The sequence below is a fragment of the Ranitomeya imitator genome, chromosome 7 (assembly GCF_032444005.1).
Source record: "Ranitomeya imitator isolate aRanImi1 chromosome 7, aRanImi1.pri, whole genome shotgun sequence".
NCBI lineage: Eukaryota > Metazoa > Chordata > Amphibia > Anura > Dendrobatidae > Ranitomeya > Ranitomeya imitator.
In genome coordinates, this window is record NC_091288.1 from 186,025,367 (window position 1) to 186,043,875 (window position 18,509).

General features: G+C 43.5%; 1 protein-coding gene across 1 annotated transcript in view; it reads right to left on the reverse strand.

Annotated features, from left to right (window-relative positions):
* Positions 1 to 425: 425 nt before the first annotated feature.
* The window catches only part of LOC138645810 (oocyte zinc finger protein XlCOF6-like), an 86,621-nt gene continuing 68,537 nt past the window's right edge, over positions 426 to 18,509 (reverse strand). The window contains exons 2-3 of the mRNA XM_069735326.1: positions 16,960 to 17,065; positions 426 to 7,454 (exon numbers count right to left, since the gene is read on the reverse strand). Coding sequence (XP_069591427.1) covers positions 6,016 to 7,454; positions 16,960 to 17,017 — 1,497 coding nt within the window. The 5' untranslated portion in view covers positions 17,018 to 17,065 and the 3' untranslated portion in view covers positions 426 to 6,015. The remainder of the gene's footprint in view (positions 7,455 to 16,959; positions 17,066 to 18,509) is intronic.

Sequence of the window (18,509 nt, forward strand, 5' to 3'; positions counted from 1 at the left end):
GAAATTTCCTCATTTTTGAAAGAAAAGCAGTTTTTTCCAATGAAGCTAACATTAAATGATTCAGAAATGCACTATAAATTGTTAATGTGGTAAATGACTATTGTAGCTGCAAACATCTGGTATGTAATTCAGTATCTTCATAGGTGTATAGAGGCCCATAACCAACAACCATCACTCCAGTGTTCTTATGGTACTTTGTGTTTGCTAACTGTGGAAGAAGGTAATGGATGGATAGAATACCCTTGAAAACCCTTGTGCGAGTATGTTATCACAGCTGAAAACAGTTTGGCTGATTAGAGAACCTATAAACCTGACCTTCCTTTGAGCTATTAATCCCATAATCCTATTTAAATTGGCAACAAAAGCACTTCAAATTGTCAATATATCACATTATCTACCAAAAAAGGTATGAAGTGACTAAGAGGTAAATGAATAAAAGAATTCTTTATTGAAACAAAGATTAAAATAGTTTGAAAAGACAGGGAAAAGATGGAAAAAGGGATCTCCAAATGATATCAGGGAAAGGTACAGTCAGGTGGAAAATATACATATTATCTGCATTTAAGACAGTGTTTTCCTGAAAAGGTATATGTGCCTGTTAAATAGAGTTGACTACAGTGTCATATTATCTATTTTTGCACCCCTATTCAGAAAATATAAATGTAAATACAGTCGCATAACAACAGGAATGAAAAGTATATATATTAAGATGTCTGACCAGTAACAGCCTGCTAAGTGGGATGAATCATTATGTATCTCAGTAAACCCTTGCGGCTATTCCCCCCCAAAAAATTTATTTATATATCGGATTTCTGAACAGTAGCAGCCTGCTAAAAGTGATAATAGATCGTTATTTATATCTTAATAAACCCTTGCGGCCATTTCCAAACAGCCCACTGGAGGGCAGTAAATGTCAAATCAAAGAATGGAATGTATAATATAAGCAGTGGCTTTTGGAATCTTAAGGGTATGTGCACACATAGAAAGCTCCTTTCATAAATCCGCATTGCAAAACAGCTGCGGTTTTTACTGCGGATTTATCGCGGTTTCTATTGCAGATTCCTCTGCGGTTTTACATCTGCAGTTTTCTATTGGAGCAGATGTAAAAACGCTGCTGATCCGCAGCAAAATCCGCAACCTGTGCACATACCCTAAGGCTATGTGCACACGATGCGGATTAGGCTTAGGAATTTCTGGTGCGGATTCTGCCTCTCCTGGCAGAAAATGCACCTGCGGATTTGTTACTTTTTTGTGCGGTTCCGCAGCGTTTTTTGTGCGTTTTTGCTGCGGTTTTCTTGCGGATTTGCTGTGTTTTTTAGCCCTGCAGATTTCTATAATGGAATGGGTACAAAACCGCAGCGTTTCCGCAGCTGATTTTCTGCAAAGTGTGCACAGCATTTCTCATTGATTTACTACATTGTACTGTAAATCAATTGCGGATCTGCAGCGTTTCTGCACCTCAAAAAACGCTGCGGATCTGCAGCAAATCCGCAACGTGTGCACATACCCTAAAGCTGTAAGGCTATGTGCACACGTTGCAGATTTGACTGTGGAATTTTCTGTGCAGATTCTGAATTTGGCAGAAAACGCAGGTCAAAGTCTGCACCTTTTTTTGGTATGTGCACACGTTGCAGATTTTTGTGCGGATTTCTTCCTTTTTTTTACCCCTGCAGATTTCTATTATGGAAGAGATACATAAAAGGCATCTGGTCACAGAAACATCTCTTTACCTGACGTTAGATGCTGAAGTAATATGCAGTGTGGAAGGAGGACTGTACCAAAACCCTGCGCCCAACGAGCACCGTTTCGCTATTTAGCTTCTTCACAGAGGGGGCATTTCAAATCCAGAAATTGGGCGTGATGTTTTCGTAGGTCAACCGAAAAGTCAGGAAATATGGAGATTGTGGCGTTATCATGCTTGATGTGGCTTTTTTGTGTCGCCAAGCGTAGAACGGTATCTCGGTCCTTACAATTTAGAATACATGCAACGAATGGACATGGAGGTCACCGGGTGGGAGAGGTCTGGTCGGGATTCTATGCTCTTTCTAACGCAAACTTGAAAATTTGTCCCCAAGTGTGTTCTAGAGCTACTCCTCCAGAAAACACTCAGGTTGTTGCCCTTCTGTGCGCTCTGGTAATCCGATGATGCGCAAATTATTGCGGCGCAGATGATTTTCCAAGTCATCTTTTTGACGCCAGGCGTTTATTGATCCCGACTAGTGATGAGCGAATATACTCATTGCTCGAGTTTTCCTGAGCACGCTCAGGGTTCCTCTGAGTATTTGTTAGTGTTCGGAGATTTAGTTTTCATCGCCGCAGCTAAATGATTTACAGCTACTAGCCAGGCTGAGTACATGTGGGGGTTACCTGGTTGCTAGGGAATCCCCACATGTAATCAAGCTGGCTAACAGATGTAAATCATTCAGCTGCGGGGATGAAAACTAAATCTCCGACCACTAACAAATATTCGGAGACCACCCGAGCAACGAGTATACTCTCTCATCACTAATCACAATGTTTCATGAGCTGTACACTTGTTTTTTCGTGAGTCATCTTTTCTTGTAAAGTGGAGTTGTCAATTTTGGCAACGTCTCAGAAATCGCACAAAAATAGGGGAGTCCTGTCCAACCTCACTGAACGTTTTTCTGTATGTGATATTGGGTTGTCCCATCATTAGAGCTCTGGTATCTAAGAACATCTAGGGTGCGTGGAGGGGCGATAACTGAAAATGAGGTGCGGCTGTGAGCAACGAGTATATTCACTCATCACTATTCCCGAGACTTTTGTTAGTTTAATGGCCATCCACCCTGTCCTCCAAGCTCCACAACCTATTTTTGGCCTCTGTTATACAGCCTCTCAGGGCCTGCATATCTTGTGGAGAAACCCCACTTCAGAATGTACCTCCTCAATCTTCCCTGATAAGGATGTTTTACAGCTAGAGATAGCATGTAGTAGCTGTTCAAGTTACTTGCTTCAGAGTCATATCCTCTTGATTTTCAATCCCCTCATTCTCGCTTATTTGAGATTTGCTCTGGTCTGTATTTTTAGCTGTTGAGGTATGTTGTTCCCTTGAGGCACGGGGGAGTCAGCTTGTTCAGCCCTGGCATATTTTTTAAGCTTTTCTGCCACATTTGAACTCTTCCCAGGACTCATTTTGTATGGGGTGTGAGCAGTCTTTTAATGAAGTGAGTTCAGTTAATGGCTTAGCCCTCTTTCACACTTCAGTCTTCTGGCGTTAGTCAAAATCCACCGTAGCGACGGAGCCGTCAAAAATAGTGAAAAACGGAAACGGATCTGGTTTTTTGACAGATCTGTATAGAGGATCTGTCGAAAAACCAGATCTGTTGCATTCGTCATTTCATCTGTTTCTTCAACAGATCCGTTGGCTGGCAGTCCTCTTGCTTGTATACTTCTTGCTGGCACATTGAGGAATGAAGCCACATGGCAGGTTTAGATTGGGGGCTGTCTGGCCAATTGGCAACTAAATACAGATATGGAGCATGCTCAGTGTAAAACAAATGGAATCCGTCGCTGGATTCCATCATTTGACGGACAGCGACAGACCCTGCGCCCATAGGCTTCCATTATAGCCAACGACGGACGGCACTGGATCCGTCGCAGTTCGACGTTTCAACGCAGACAAAAAACGATACTTTGTCAGTCCTCTCCAGCCGACAGAAATTCCAACGGATCTAGCGCACGGCAGATGAAGCGTGAGGCCATCCTTCGTAATCCGTCGCTAATACAGGTCTATGAGAAAAAGACGGATCCAGCGGGCAAATTAGCTGGATCTGTTTTTTCACAAAACGATGGATTTTGACTGAAACAAAAAGACTGAAGTGTGAAAGAGGCCTTAGGCAATATTGGACTTTGCTCACCGTTTGGGGTTTTCTATATTCCTTGCTAACAGCCTGGCCTATTTGTATGCAATGTCTGTGTTTTGTTATGCACTGTGGGTCCAGTGATACTCAGCAAGCCATATAACTCTCTAACAAACAATAGACACAGGCTATCAGTTCCTTATCACAGGGATCTTTAGCCTAAAGGTACCGTCACACTAATCGACGCTGCAGCGATACCGACAACGACGTCGATCGCTGCAGCGTCGCTGTTTGGTCGCTGGAGAGCTGTCACACAGACAGCTCTCCAGCGACCAACGATCCGAAGTCTTCTGGCAACCAGGGTAAACATCGGGTTACTAAGCGCAGGGCCACTGTGCTTTCCGGCTGGCCGGCGCTCACAGCCAGTGCAGAGAAGCACAGCGCCGGAGGACAGACACCGGAATGTAAGTATGTAGTGTTATGCTGGCAACCAGGGTAAACATCGGGTTACTAAGCACGGCCCTGCACTTAGTAACCCGATGTTTACCCTGGTTACCAGTGAAGACATTGCTGGATCGGCGTCACACACGCCGATCCAGCGATGTCAGCGGGAGTCCAGCGACGAAATAAAGTGCTGGACTTTCCTCAGCGACCAACGATCTCCCAGCAGGGGCCTGATCGTTGGTCACTGTCACACGATTTCCTTAACGATATCGTTGCTACGTCACAAAAAGCAACGATATCGTTAACGATATCGTTATGTGTGACGGTACCTTAAGTCACACTAAACGACTTACCAACGATCACGACCAGCGATAGGACCTGGTCATGATCGTTGGTAAGTCGTTGTGTGGTCGCTGGGGAGCTGTCACACAGACAGCTCTCTCCAGCGACCAACGATCAGGGGAACGACTTTGGCATCGTTGAAACGGTCTTCAACGATGCCGAAGTCCCCCTGCAGCACCTGGGTAACCAGGGTAAACATCGGGTTACTAAGTGCAGGGCCGCGCTTAGTACCCGATATTTACCCTGGTTACCAATGCATGCGCCGCTGCCGAGAGCTTCCCTGCACTGAATGTGTCAGCGCCGGCAGTAACAGCGGTGACGTCACCGCTGTACTCTGCTTTACGGCCGGCGCTGACAGTCAGTGCAGGGAAGTTCTCGGCAGCAGCGCGTGCATTAGCAGCGCTCCTGCCGAAAGCAGTTTTAACCCTGTGGACGCCGGGGGACGTGACAGACATCAGAATGTGAGTATGTACTGTTTTTTTTTTTTTTTAACTTACAATGATAACCATGGTAAATATTGGGTTACTAAGCGCAGCCCTGCGTTTAGTAACCCGATATTTACCCTGGTTACAAGTGAACACGTCGCTGGATCACACACGCCGATCCAGCGATGACAGCGGGTCATCAGTGACAAAATAAAGTTCTGGATTTCTAGCTCCGACCAGCGATATCACAGCGGGATCCAGATCGCTGCTGCGTGTCAAACACAACGAGCAGACGGCAAGGGACCTGACGGACACCAGAATGTAAGTATGTGCTGTTTTTTTTTTTTTAGTTTTACGCTTGTAACCAGGGTAAACATCAGGTTACTAAGCGCGGTCCTGCGCTTAGTTACCCGATGTTTACCCTGGTTACCCAGGGACCTCGGCATCGTTGGTCGCTGGAGAGCTGTCTGTGTGACAGCTCCCCAGCGACCACACTACGATTTACCTACGATCACGGCCAGGTCATATCGCTGGTCGTGATCGTAGGTAAATCGTATAGTGTGACGGTACCCTTAGAGCGTGGACCCAAGATGGCCGTTGACACCTCCAAAGCTGTATTCTGTGTGGTTGATTTGCAGTTCCCTGCCCAACTGAGGCTGAACCAAAACAGCTCCTTTGAAGCCAGGCTAAATCCACCCCAGGATGATGAAGTTTACAGGCTTACCAGAGCCTTAGATGTCAGGTATGATGCAGGATAATGTACAGATGGCTGGAGCTCCTCTCAGATGCAACCTCTCAGTGCTTACATAGCCACGGCCCCGAAACAATCCATCATTATTACTACAAAAAGTGACATGTCAAATTTCAAAAATTAGGTTTGGTCACCAAAGAATTACAATGGATTCTTCCCAATGTGAGTTCTCTGATGTCTAAGAAGTTGAGATTTAGATAAAAAAAATTCCACATTCAGGACATGAAAATGGCTACTCTCCTGTGTGCATTCTCTCATGTGTAGCAAGATGTGATTTTACTGTAAAACATTTTCCACATTCCGAGCATGAAAATGGTTTCTCTCCTGCGTGAATTCTCTCATGTCTAAGAAGAGATGATTTGTTTGTAAAATATTTTTCACATTCCAAACATGAAAATGGCTTCTCTCCTGTGTGCATTCTCTCATGTGTAACAAGAGCTGATTTCAGTGTAAAACATTTTCCACATTCTGAGCATGCAAATGGCTTCTCTCCTGTGTGCATTCTCTCATGTGTAACAAGATTTGATTTCTGTGTAAAACATTTTCCACATTCTGAGCATGAAAATGGCTTCTCTCCTGTGTGCATTCTCTCATGTGTAACAAGAGCTGATTTTACTGTAAAACATTTTCCACATTCCAAGCATGAAAATGGTTTCTCTCCTGTGTGAATTCTCTCATGTCTAAGAAGAGATGATTTCTCTGTAAAACATTTTCCACATTCTGAGCATGAAAATGGTTTCTCTCCTGTGTGAATTCTCTCATGGTTAAGAAGATATGATTTCTCTGTAAAACATTTTCCACATTCTGAACATGAAAATGGCTTCTCGCCTGTGTGAATTCTCTCATGTGTAACAAGAGCTGATTTTACTGTAAAACATTTTCCACATTCCAAGCATGAAAATGGTTTCTCTCCTGTGTGAATTCTCTCATGTCTAAGAAGAGATGATATCTCTGTAAAACATTTCCCACATTGCAAACATGAAAATGGCTTCTCGCCTGTGTGAATTCTCTCATGTTTAAGAAGAGATGGTTTCTCTGTAAAACATTTTCCACATTCTGAACATGAAAATGGCTTCTCTCCTGTGTGAATTCTATAATGTGTGACAAGATGATCTTTTTGAGTAAAACATTTTCCACATTCTGAACATGAAAATGGCTTCTCGCCTGTGTGAATTCTATAATGTGTGACAAGATGATCTTTTTTAGTAAAACATTTTCCACATTCTGAACAGGAAAATGGCTTCTCTCCTGTGTGAATTCTCTCATGAGTAACAAGATGTGATTTTACTATAAAACATTTTCCACATTCCGAACATGAAAATGGCTTCTTTCCTGTGTGTATTCTCTCATGTGTAACAAGAGCTGATTTCAGTATAAAACATTTTCCACATTCTGAGCATGAAAATGGTTTCTCTCCTGTGTGAATTCTCTCATGTCTAAGAAAAGATGATTTCTTTGTAAAACATTTTCCACATTCTGAACATGAAAATGGCTTCTTCCTTGTGGGAGCTTTTTTATTTTTCAAACTTCTGTGACTTTTATTTTGTTTAACAGTCTGTGATGAATTAGGACAGTGTACTTTAAAAGGATCCATGTCTGAGATGTTGGCATGTTCTTCATATGGGTCTTGTGCAATGCTTTTTTGGATTTTGGAGCTGCTGGTACAACCATCTGTCAAGAATATAACTGATGTGATTTTTGAGTCAAATAACCTTAATACTTATATTTATCTAAATATAAGAAAACATTAAAGGGAACCTGTCACCCCGTTTTTTGAGATTGAGCTATAAATACTGTTAAATAGGGCCTGCGCTGTGTGTTCCTATAGTGTATGTAGTGTACCCCAATTCCCCATGTATGCTGAGAAATAACTTACCAAAGTCGCCGTTTTCGCCTGTCAATCAGGCTGGTCAGGTCGGGAGGGCGTGGTGACATCGGTGGTTCTTCCTCAGCTTTACGTTGGTGGCGTAGTGGCGTAGTGGCGAACAAGCAGCGCGCGATCTGCGCTGTAATCCCTGGCGTCGGTGGGGGCGGCCATCTTCCTGGGGCCGCGCGTGCGCAGATCGAGTGCTCTGCTGCACGGGGCTTCAGGAAAATGGCCGCGGGATGCCGCGCGTGCGCATTAGAGATCGCGGCGGCCATTTTCCCAAAGCCGAGATGCAAACTCGGCTTTGGGAAAATGGCCGCCGCGATCTCTAATGCGCACGTGCGGCATCCCGCGGCCATTTTCCTGAAGCCCCGTGCAGCAGAGCACTCGATCTGCGCACGCGCGGCCCCAGGAAGATGGCCGCCCCCACCGACGAAAGGGATGACAGCGCAGATCGCGCGCTGCTTGTTCACCACTACGCCACTACGCCACCAACGTAAAGCTGAGGAAGAACCAGCGATGTCACCACGCCCTCCCGACCTGACCAGCCTGATTGACAGGCGAAAACGGCGACTTTGGTAAGTTATTTCTCAGCATACATAGGGAATCGGGGTACACTACATACACTATAGGAACACACAGCGCAGGCCCTATTTAACAGTATTTATAGCTCAATCTCAAAAAACGGGGTGACAGGTTCCCTTTAAGACAAGTAAAAATAAAATACATAGAAATTGCAAAGTGTGTAGCAAAGTTCTATTATTAATGGACTAAAGGTGTAATTTACATGATGTGATGTTTTGACAAAGAATGTTCATTCTCAATCACTGGCCAGTGCAAACATCAAATATAATATGTGACCAATGACAAATGTTTTATGAGAATAAAAATGATCGTTGTTGACAGCACATCATCCCCTTTGTATAAATTGAGGATGTTCTGCAATAATAAAAAAGCCAAGAGAGAAGGAAACAAATCATCATTCCTTCTTCAAAATGAAAGCTAATAAGCCCCAATCACCTTCCTATACCATCAATCTCTGCTTATTCATGAAATTATATTCGCCTTGCAGCCACTCGATTTTATTCTTCAGGAGAAGTAGTTGGCTGTAGCAGTCACCTCTCTGTTAGAGCTCCATGCCACACCTCAATAACTTTAACCCCTTAACCCCAGGAGCTTTTTTCGGCTTTGAGTTTTCATTTTTCGCTCCCCTATTTCCCAGAGCCATGACTTTTTTTTTATTTTTCCGTTAATACGGCCGTGTGAGTGCTTGTTTTTTGCAGGACGAGTTTTACTTTTGAACGACATGATTGGTTTTACCATGTTGTGCACTAGAAAATGGGGAAAAAAATTCCAAGTGCGGTGAAATTGCAAAAAAGTGCAATACCACACTTGTTTTTTGTTTGGCTTTTTTACTAGGTTCACTAAATGCTAAAACTGACCTGCCATTATGATTCTCCAGGTCATTACGAGTTCACAGACACCAAACAGGTCTAGGTTCATCCAAACTTTGTTAAAAAAAAAAATGCGCCATTTTCCTATACCCGCAGTGTCTCCATTTTTCGTGATCTCGGGTCGGGTGAGGGCTTATTTTTTGCGTGCTGAGCTGACATTTTTAATGATACCATTTTGGTGCCGATACGTTCTTTTGATTGCCTGTTATTGCATTTTTATGCAATGTTGTGGCGTCCAAAAAAAACCATAATTCTGGCATTCAGATTTTTTTCTCGCTACGCCATTTAGCGATCAGGTTAATTTTTTTTTTTTTATTAATAGATCGGGCGATTCTGAATTTGTCGAAACCAAATATGTGTAGGTTTGATTTTTTTTGTTTTATATTGAATGGGGCGAAAGGAGGGGGATTTGAACTTTTTTTTTTTTTTAAATGTTTTTTAATATTTTTAAAAACATTTTTCTTTTTCCTTTTGGCATGCTTCAATAGTCTCCATGGGAGGCTGGAAGCTGCCACAACCCGATCGACTCAGCTACATAGAGGCGATGATCAGTTCGCCTCTATGTAGCTGAATTACTTGTTATGAGTGCCGACCACTGAGTGGCGCTCACAGCAATCCGGCACTGACAACCAAAGAGGTCTCCAGGAGACCTCTGGTTGTCATGCTGACGAACCGGTAACCCCTTATCATGTGACGGAGGGGGTCACCGGTGTGCGTATTTCTGGCACGAGTGCAGGGAGCGCCATTTACATGCTGCGGTCAAGAGTTTGATAGAGGCATTTAACAAGTTAATAGAAGCAGGTGAATTGCGATTCCACCCACGGCTATTGTGGGCACACGTCAGCTGTTCTTAACAGCCGACATGTCCCGGGAAAGATGTGGGGCTCACCGCCGGAGCCAACATCAAAGATAGTCAAGGATACTGACATCGGCAGACCATTACACTCAATGTCAGTAAGAGGTTAAGCGAGAAGCTGCAAGGAACATATTTCCATTTCTCCTGGTAGCCGCTCTCCCAGTAAAACAGCCCAACATGCTTTAAATACTATTTACCTACAGATTACCAATATACCTGCGGGTAAATCGCATTTTTGTAGCTGACATGTTATCTTTAGAGGTTCATTTACACAGGCAGGTAATGACCTGTAACAAGCACTGATTCATGATATGGGAGCAGCTTTGTTCTCTCTCACCATAGGAATGATTGGCCCGAACCGTCATGGCTATGGTGGATTTCAGAGACAGTGCAGTCAGCACTCGAGTACAAGTAATGTCTATACTATCATCTCTAATTACATGTCTAAGGGTACCGTCACACAGTGGCATTTTGATCGTTACGACGGCACGATCCGTGACGCTCCAGCGTCGTAACAATATCGCTCCAGCGTCGTTGACTGCGGTCACACTTTGCAATGTACGACGCTGGAGCGATAATTTCATGACGTATGTGCGATGTAGAAGCCGTTGGTTACTATGCGCCATCGTATACAATATCGTGCACACCTTTGTTACACCATGCGATCATGCCGCCACAGCGAGACACTAGACGACGAAAGAAAGTTTCAAACGATCTGCTACGACGTACGATTCTCAGCGGGGTCCCTGATCGCAGGAGTGTGTCAGACACAGCAAGATCGCTGGAACGTCACGGATATATCGCTGGAACGTCACAAATCGTGCCGTCGTAGCGATCAAAATGCCACTGTGTGACGGTACCATATGTCTGTGGTCTGGACTGTTTTAGAATAATAAAGCACAATTGGTTTCCATATTGCATCCTGTGGTGTGTGCTGTGGAAATCTATATCTCTCTCTCTCTATCTAATATGAGTGCATGTGTGTGGGCAACCAATCACTAAGCATGTGTGTGTATCAGCCACGCCTACTCCACATAGCAACCAGTCACTAAGCAGCCTTCATTTCACTAGAGCTGTTTATAAGAAGCTGAGCGGTGATTGGTTGCTATGAGCAACAGTTTTCCTTGTAGACAGTTGTGGTAACTGAGGCCTATTATTCTTATCATTTCTATGGTGTTATTGTCCCTCTGTAAAGCTGGAAATAATTTATTACCGTGCTGACACAGACCACCCTCTGACACAGACTGCAGGGGGAGCCCAATATCACACAGAATATGATCAGCAATCAGTATCACACAGGAGAGGATTAGATACACGGCTCAGCAGACAGTATCACACAGGATAGAATTAGACACACAGCCCAGCATCACACAGGATAGGGCAATTCCATATCAAGTGATCAAAATATTCATTTTTTTTTTTACCTGACGTCTATAGTTTTTTTTTTTATTATTTAGTACAATTTCAGTTAATTACAAATTAAAAGTTTGGAATTTTTTTCTTCATTAGTTAATTTTTTACAGACTTCTAAAGTTTTGAAAAAGCGCAAATTTTGGCCTGGTATGGCTTTACATTTTTTATCATATCTCGGGCTAGAATTAAGATAAAGAGGTGGGAGAGGCATAATTTTTCTCAGAACTGTACCAGCTGTCATTTGATATGTCACAAGACTATGTTTCTTTATATTTTGTTTTGGAGAAATCAAATTCAAAATTTTGAAGCGCAATTGTGAAAAAACGTATGTTTTAAATTTGTGAAAAAATGCCTGTGTGTTACTTGTGTTCTTGTTTATATTTGTACAGGGATTCAACTTGGGACCTATCAAATTTTTATTTTATTTTTTAAGCCTTGAATCATATGATTTTATGTTTGTGTGAGTTTCTTCCCTTTTTCTTTTCAAATTACAACTTATTGAATTCAACATTTATATGTAACAATAAAGAAACACAAAAAACAAATACCGAAGTGCCAGAATAAATACATCTTAATCATTATAACACAACTTGCACAGCATTTTTAACCTGAATGCATTGAACAAACCAAAAGAAAAAAGGTGATCACTTCCTCAAGTGTGATTTTCGATATTCCGTCTCATCCTAATTATATGTTAAAAACAAGATTAAAAAGAACCAATATTTTTACCACCTATTTATACATGTAAATTATTTTCTACTACCAGATTTTTCGGACTATAAGAAGCACCGGACCATAAGACGCACCCCAAATTTGGGGTGAAAATTGCAGAAAAATAGATTTTTAATAAGATGAGGGTCTGTCTTATTGTCCGAATTTACAGTACCTTACCTGAGGGATGGTGTTGGCAGAGGTGGGGTGATGCGGTACGGCGTGCACCTGAGCAGGGTCCCTTCCTGCTTAGGTGGGCGACGCCACAGCCTGGTGTCCATGGGAGGGTTGCAGCAGATGTGCGGCGGCGGCAGAGGTGCAGGGATGGGGAGGCGCAGTGAGCGGTATAGCGTGAGTGGGGAACCCTTTCACAAACTTACCCACAGTGGTGTGGTGGCGGCGGCAGAGGTGCGGGGATGAGGAGGCGCAGTGAGCGGGGTCACTTTCACTGGTGAGGTGATGCAGCAGCCCGATAAGCAGCAGAGCCGGGTGAATCATGTTGTTATCGGTGGTGGCGGCCATCTTTTTGAGGCCGCGCGTGCGCAGATAGAGTGCTCTGCTTCAGGAAAATGGCCGCGGGAGGCCGCACGTGCACAGATAGAGATCGCGGCGGCCATTTTCCTGAAGCCAAGATCTAAATCTGCGAACTCGGCTTCAGGAAAACGGCCGCCGCGATCTCCATCTGTGCACGCGCGGCCATTTTCCTGAAGCCACGGGAAGCAGAGCACTCCATATGCGCACGCGCAATTAATGCAGCGATAACAGCATGATTCACCCGGCTCTGCTGCTTACCGGGCTGCTGCATCACCTCACCGGTGAAAGGGACCCCGCTCACTGCGCCTCCTCATCCCCGCACCTCTGCCGCCGCCACCACACCACTGTGGGTAAGTTTGCATTACGACTATTAGACGCACCCCCTATTTTCCCCCCTTTTTTGGGGGGGAAAAAGTGCGTCTTGTAGTCCGAAAAATACGGTGCATCACTAAACATGTCATTTATGAAGTGTTTAAGAATAGTACAGTAGTTAAATCCTCGTTCTATAAAATATGAACTAATCAAACAATTAATAGTACGTTTTTAAACTGGCCTTTTATCATCAACTAGATGTTGGCCTGATTCTAACGCATCGGGTATTCTAGAATATGTATGTAGTTTATTTATGAAGTTATCAGAATAATGCAATTTATACACAGGATTTGGCTGGCCGGGTGCGACCAATTAGCGACGCGTGGTTCAAATTCCGCGCCAATTCGCGGCCGGACTGCGCCTGTCGCTGACTGGTCACGCCAGGCTGCGAACAATCAGTGAAGACAGGGCCTGCTCCAGGTTTTTGAGGGCCCCGGGCGAAAGAGTCTCAGTGGGCCCCCTTCTTTAACACAAACCACGATTCATGATGCACAGATACAGCAGAGAAATATAGCACAGCCAAGTAGCATACAGGCCACACAGTATATAGCACAGGCCACAGAGTATATAGCACAGGTCACACAGTATATAGCACAAGCCACACAGTATATAGCACAGGCCACACAGTATATAGCACAGGCCACACAGTATATAGCACAGGCCACACAGTATATAGCACAGGCCACACGGTATATAGCACAGCCCATGCAGTATATAGCACAGCCCATGCAGTATATAGCACAGCCCATGCAGTATATAGCACAGCCCATGCAGTATATAGCACAGCCCATGTAGTATAGAGCACAGCGATGTAGTATATTGCCCAGCCATGTAATATATACCACAGCCACGCAGTATATAACTCAGACGTAATATATAACACAGCCCATGCAGTATCTATCACAGCCCACGTAGTATATAGCAATGTGGGCACCATATCCCTGTTAAAAAAAATAAAATAAAATAAAAAAAAAAATAGTTATATACTCACCTTCCATCGGCCCCCGGATCCAGCCCAGGCGTTTACCATTGCTCCTCGCGACACTCCGGTCCCAAGAATGCATTGCAGTCTCGCGAGATGATGACACAGCGGTCTCGCGAGACCGCTACATCATCTCGCGAGACCGCAATGCATGGACCGGAGCATCGTGAGGAGCAGCGGGAAAGGCGTCAGAAGGTGAGAATATAATGATTTTTTATTTTATTATTTTTAACATTAGATCTTTTTACTATTGATGCTGCATAAGCAGCATCAATAGTAAAAAAGTTGGTCACACAGGGCTAATAGCAGTGTTAACGGACTGCGTTACACCGCGGCATAACGAAGTGTAATGCAGCCATTAACCCTGTGTGAGCGCTGACTGGAGGGGGCACTGACAAAGCTAGGGGCGAATTCGCGGCCGGACTGTGCCCCTCGCTGATTGGTCACGGCCGGCAGCGATGCGTGATTTCTGTGACAGACAGACAGAAAGACAGAAAGACTGACAAACAAACAGACGGAAATACCCCTTCGACGATTATATATATATATAGATGTGTCCCTTCTAGTGGGTGAAATGTAATCTTGTCCATAAGCGCTTACTAGCAATGGCCATTTCCTTTTGAGTCAGAGTATGCACGGCCTGTCATGGTGCTCGGCTCCACCTGAGTCAATATCTGATTTTTGTTCACTTTTAAAATGTCTGGCTATCTTGGATACACAAAGGACGGCGCTGGACCAGAAGGTGCAAAAAAGTCACTTCTACTTCTTCATTTACACAATCTTTGGAGAGTCCAGTAGCCGCCACCAGTGCCAATCATATTCACAGGTCACATAACCAGTTATGTCAGTCATTGCCGATCTTGTGCCGCCTTCTACCACTTCATGGACTTTATGGTCTTTGCCGAATGAAAAAATTCTTTATTTTTATTTCTGTTTCACTACATGGAATGACAGTGCGGTATTGCTGACTCCGTGATGGGTTCTGCTTCCTGTAACCGATGTGTTCACAAACTCTCCTCCTCCTCGTAGTCCTGGTTTGTACAATACATGAACTGAATGTTAAGAATCTTTTTCGCTCTCCATTTGAAGAGTTGCCTGGGTGTTAATATTTGGTCTGAATATGGCCTGTGGAGGCCCGAGCTGCCGGCCTCTCATCTGCTCTGCATTAATTGTCTACCCCTTGTCATTCTCAGGTTGAGCCCTAACAACTGCTTCTAAGCTGTAACATAATAAAATAATACAGTAATATCTAAAAATCATGGATTATTTGGGAAATATAGACCCCACACTTTTAGACCACAGGCTGAACAGATCTGAATTCGAGATTTTTGAGCTGACACTAATAGTTTTACTTTTTAAAATATGATCCCATCACGATCCCAGCTTGTATTTTGGTACAGATGTGACTAGGAGCATAGCAGGCACATGTGCAGTTTTTGAAATTTTTAAAATTAAACTTTTTTTTCGGAAATGCGTTTTAAGGTTTTGCGCTTTCATTCGCATGGGTAAAATATTATCAAAGATACTCTTGTGACATATCTGGTGAAAGGTTGTACAGTTCTGAGTAGAATGGTGATTAATTTGTTTCGCTATCTTTTTTCTAGCCTGAGTTATGAGGAGAAATGTAACGGCAGGCAACACCAAAATTAGCACTTTTTCCGAACTTTGAAAATCAATAAAAAAAATTTAAAAAAATCTAGAATTTTTTTTTCTTCACATTTTGCATTCTCTGACACACTATTACCAAATAACAAAATCTCAAAAGAATTAAAAATATAGGGGTAAATATCATTGGTTCACTTGACGTGGAATGACCCGATAGGATTAGATACACAACTCAGCAGACAGCATCAGTATCACACAGAACAAAATTAAATACACAGCTCAGCAACAGAATGTGCCAGAGGAGAGGACCTTTTCATTCCAAGAATTCCTCTCATTCCATCTGATTTGACTTTTGATTTTAAACACCTCCAGTTTCCAGCTGGACTGGCATTTGCAATGTCCATTAACAAGGCTCAGGGACAGTCCTTGAAAGTAGTAGGGATCAATTTGCAATCTCCATGCTTTTCTCATGGTCAACTTTACGTGGCCTGTTCAAGAGTTGGAACAGCCAAAAATCTGTTAATCTTTGCACCGGAAGGAAAAACCAAAAATGTTGTTTATCCAAAAGGCTCTTGAATGAGTTGAAAATAAAATACTATCAATGCTTGGGTAATCGTTTAATTTGTGTTGCAAATCTGTAGTGTTGAGTATATGATGTGAAATGTTTTTATGTGCAATATAATCATTGTAATTTATTATAACTAACCACAGTTAGTTACTGTGCTCGGGCAACGCCGGGCTCTTCAGCTAGTCATATCTATTCTTCAGTGAACACTACACCTCGACCACTGGCACCCCATCTTCCATGTGACAGAGTGCAGGACTTGCTCATATTGTGTTACTTGTGCCTAGAGAAATGCTCAGATGTCAGTACTACTAGGTGGTGTATTAGGAAGTTATGGCCATGGAGCAAATATGAAGCTGGATAAGCCCAGGCAATTCTCTGCTTTCTCTTATAATCTACTCCTGGCTGTGACTATGAGACAATTGTCATAAAACAGTTTTTTATTCTAATCTCCAGCTAGTTCAGTATATCAAATAGGTTACTTAGGTTATATATTAATCCAGGAACCAGAACCATGATGGATATGATGTAAAACACTAAACTAGATACTTTGCCAGTGAGGTTTGTCATGTCTTTGATGATCTATCATCCCAGTCTATTCTTACATCTATATTATAGATACACAACCGGTCTTATTACATATTGCACCATTACATTGTCAGCCCTATATAATCTGTATTTTAGCTGAATGGGGAAATCTATGGCCAAAAAAACAGAGAAAACACATAACAAGACTTCAATTTTCCAGTCCGGTGAATGACGAGAATGTGACTATTCTCTGCTCTATTTAATAGTTACTCCTCACAGCGGCAGTTACCTGTAGGAACGTCCTCTTTGCACCACTCATCCCACACATCATTTTCTCCTTTCTCCATTATGGCCTCAACATCAATATTCTTCAGATATTTGCCTGGATGTCAAAGCTGTGAAAGTAATAATGTAGAAGTCACAAACAGAAGGAAAACTCACATGGAATGTTTCAGATGGAGGATTTAACTACAAGCACATGGGGCACCTGAGCCGCCAAAAGATGCTGACTAGTGATGAGCGAGTATACTCGTTGCTCAGGTTTTCCCGAGCACGCTCGGATGATCTCCGAGTATATGTTAGTGCTCGGAGATTTCATTTTTGTTGACGTAGCTGCATGATTTACAGCTGCTAGCCAGCCTGAGTACATATGGGGGTTGCCTGGTTGCTAGAGAACCCCACATGTAATCAAGCTAACAGTCGGAAATCATGCAGCTGTGGCTAGGAAAACTAGATCTCCGAGCACTTACAAATTCTCGGAGACCACCCGAGCGTGCTCAGGAAAACCCAAGCAACGAGTATACTCGCTCATCACTAATGCGGACATCTCCGCCTCACTGGCGCTGCCCGCAGTCACTAAGGCGGCGTGTAGTGATAGAAGCAGGCGTTACTGTAAGTAATTACATTATGGCAAAGTCATTTCCTTCATTAACCTCTTAGTGACTGGGACAAATGTTTGAATTATGACCAATGTCACTTTATGTGGTAATAACTCTGGAATGCTTCAAGAAATCCCACTGATTTTGAGAATGTTTTTACGTGGCACATTATAATTTATAATAATAATACATTTAGGTTGATATGTCTTGTGTTTATTTCTAAAAATAAAATATAATCAGAAATTTTACTAAAATGTAAAAAAAATTGCAATTTTCAAACTTTCAATCATTATCCCTTTAATCCAGATTGTCATACCACAGAAAAACATTAACCCCTTAATCCCATATGACGTACTATCCCGTCCAGGTGACCTGGGACTTAATTCCCATGGACGGGATAGTACGTCATATGCGATCGGCCGCGCTCACGGGGGGAGCGCGGCCGATCGCGGCCGGGTGTCAGCTGCCTATCGCAGCTGACATCCGGCACTATGTGCCAGGAGCGGTCACGGACCGCTCCCGGCACATTAACCCCCGGCACACCGCGATCAAAGATGATCGCGGTGTGCCGGCGGTGCAGGGAAGCATCGCGCAGGGAGGGGGCTCCCTGCGGGCTTCCCTGAGACGATCGGTACACGGTGATGTGCTCACCGTGTACCGAGCGTCTTCTCCCTGCAGTCCCCGGATCCAAAATGGCCGCCGGGCTGCATCCGGGTCCTGCAGGGAGCACTTCCGGGTCAGGATCAGGCTGCAGCTGCAGCTCTAATCCTGCCCGGCTGTATGTCAGATCACCGATCTGATAGAGTGCTGTGCACACTGTCAGATCGGTGATCTGTGATGTCCCCCCCTGGGACAAAGTGAAAAAGTAAAAAAAAAAATTTCCACACTTGTAAAAAAAAAAATAAAAAAAAAATTCCTAAATAAAGCAGAAAAAAAAAAATATTATTCCCATAAATACATT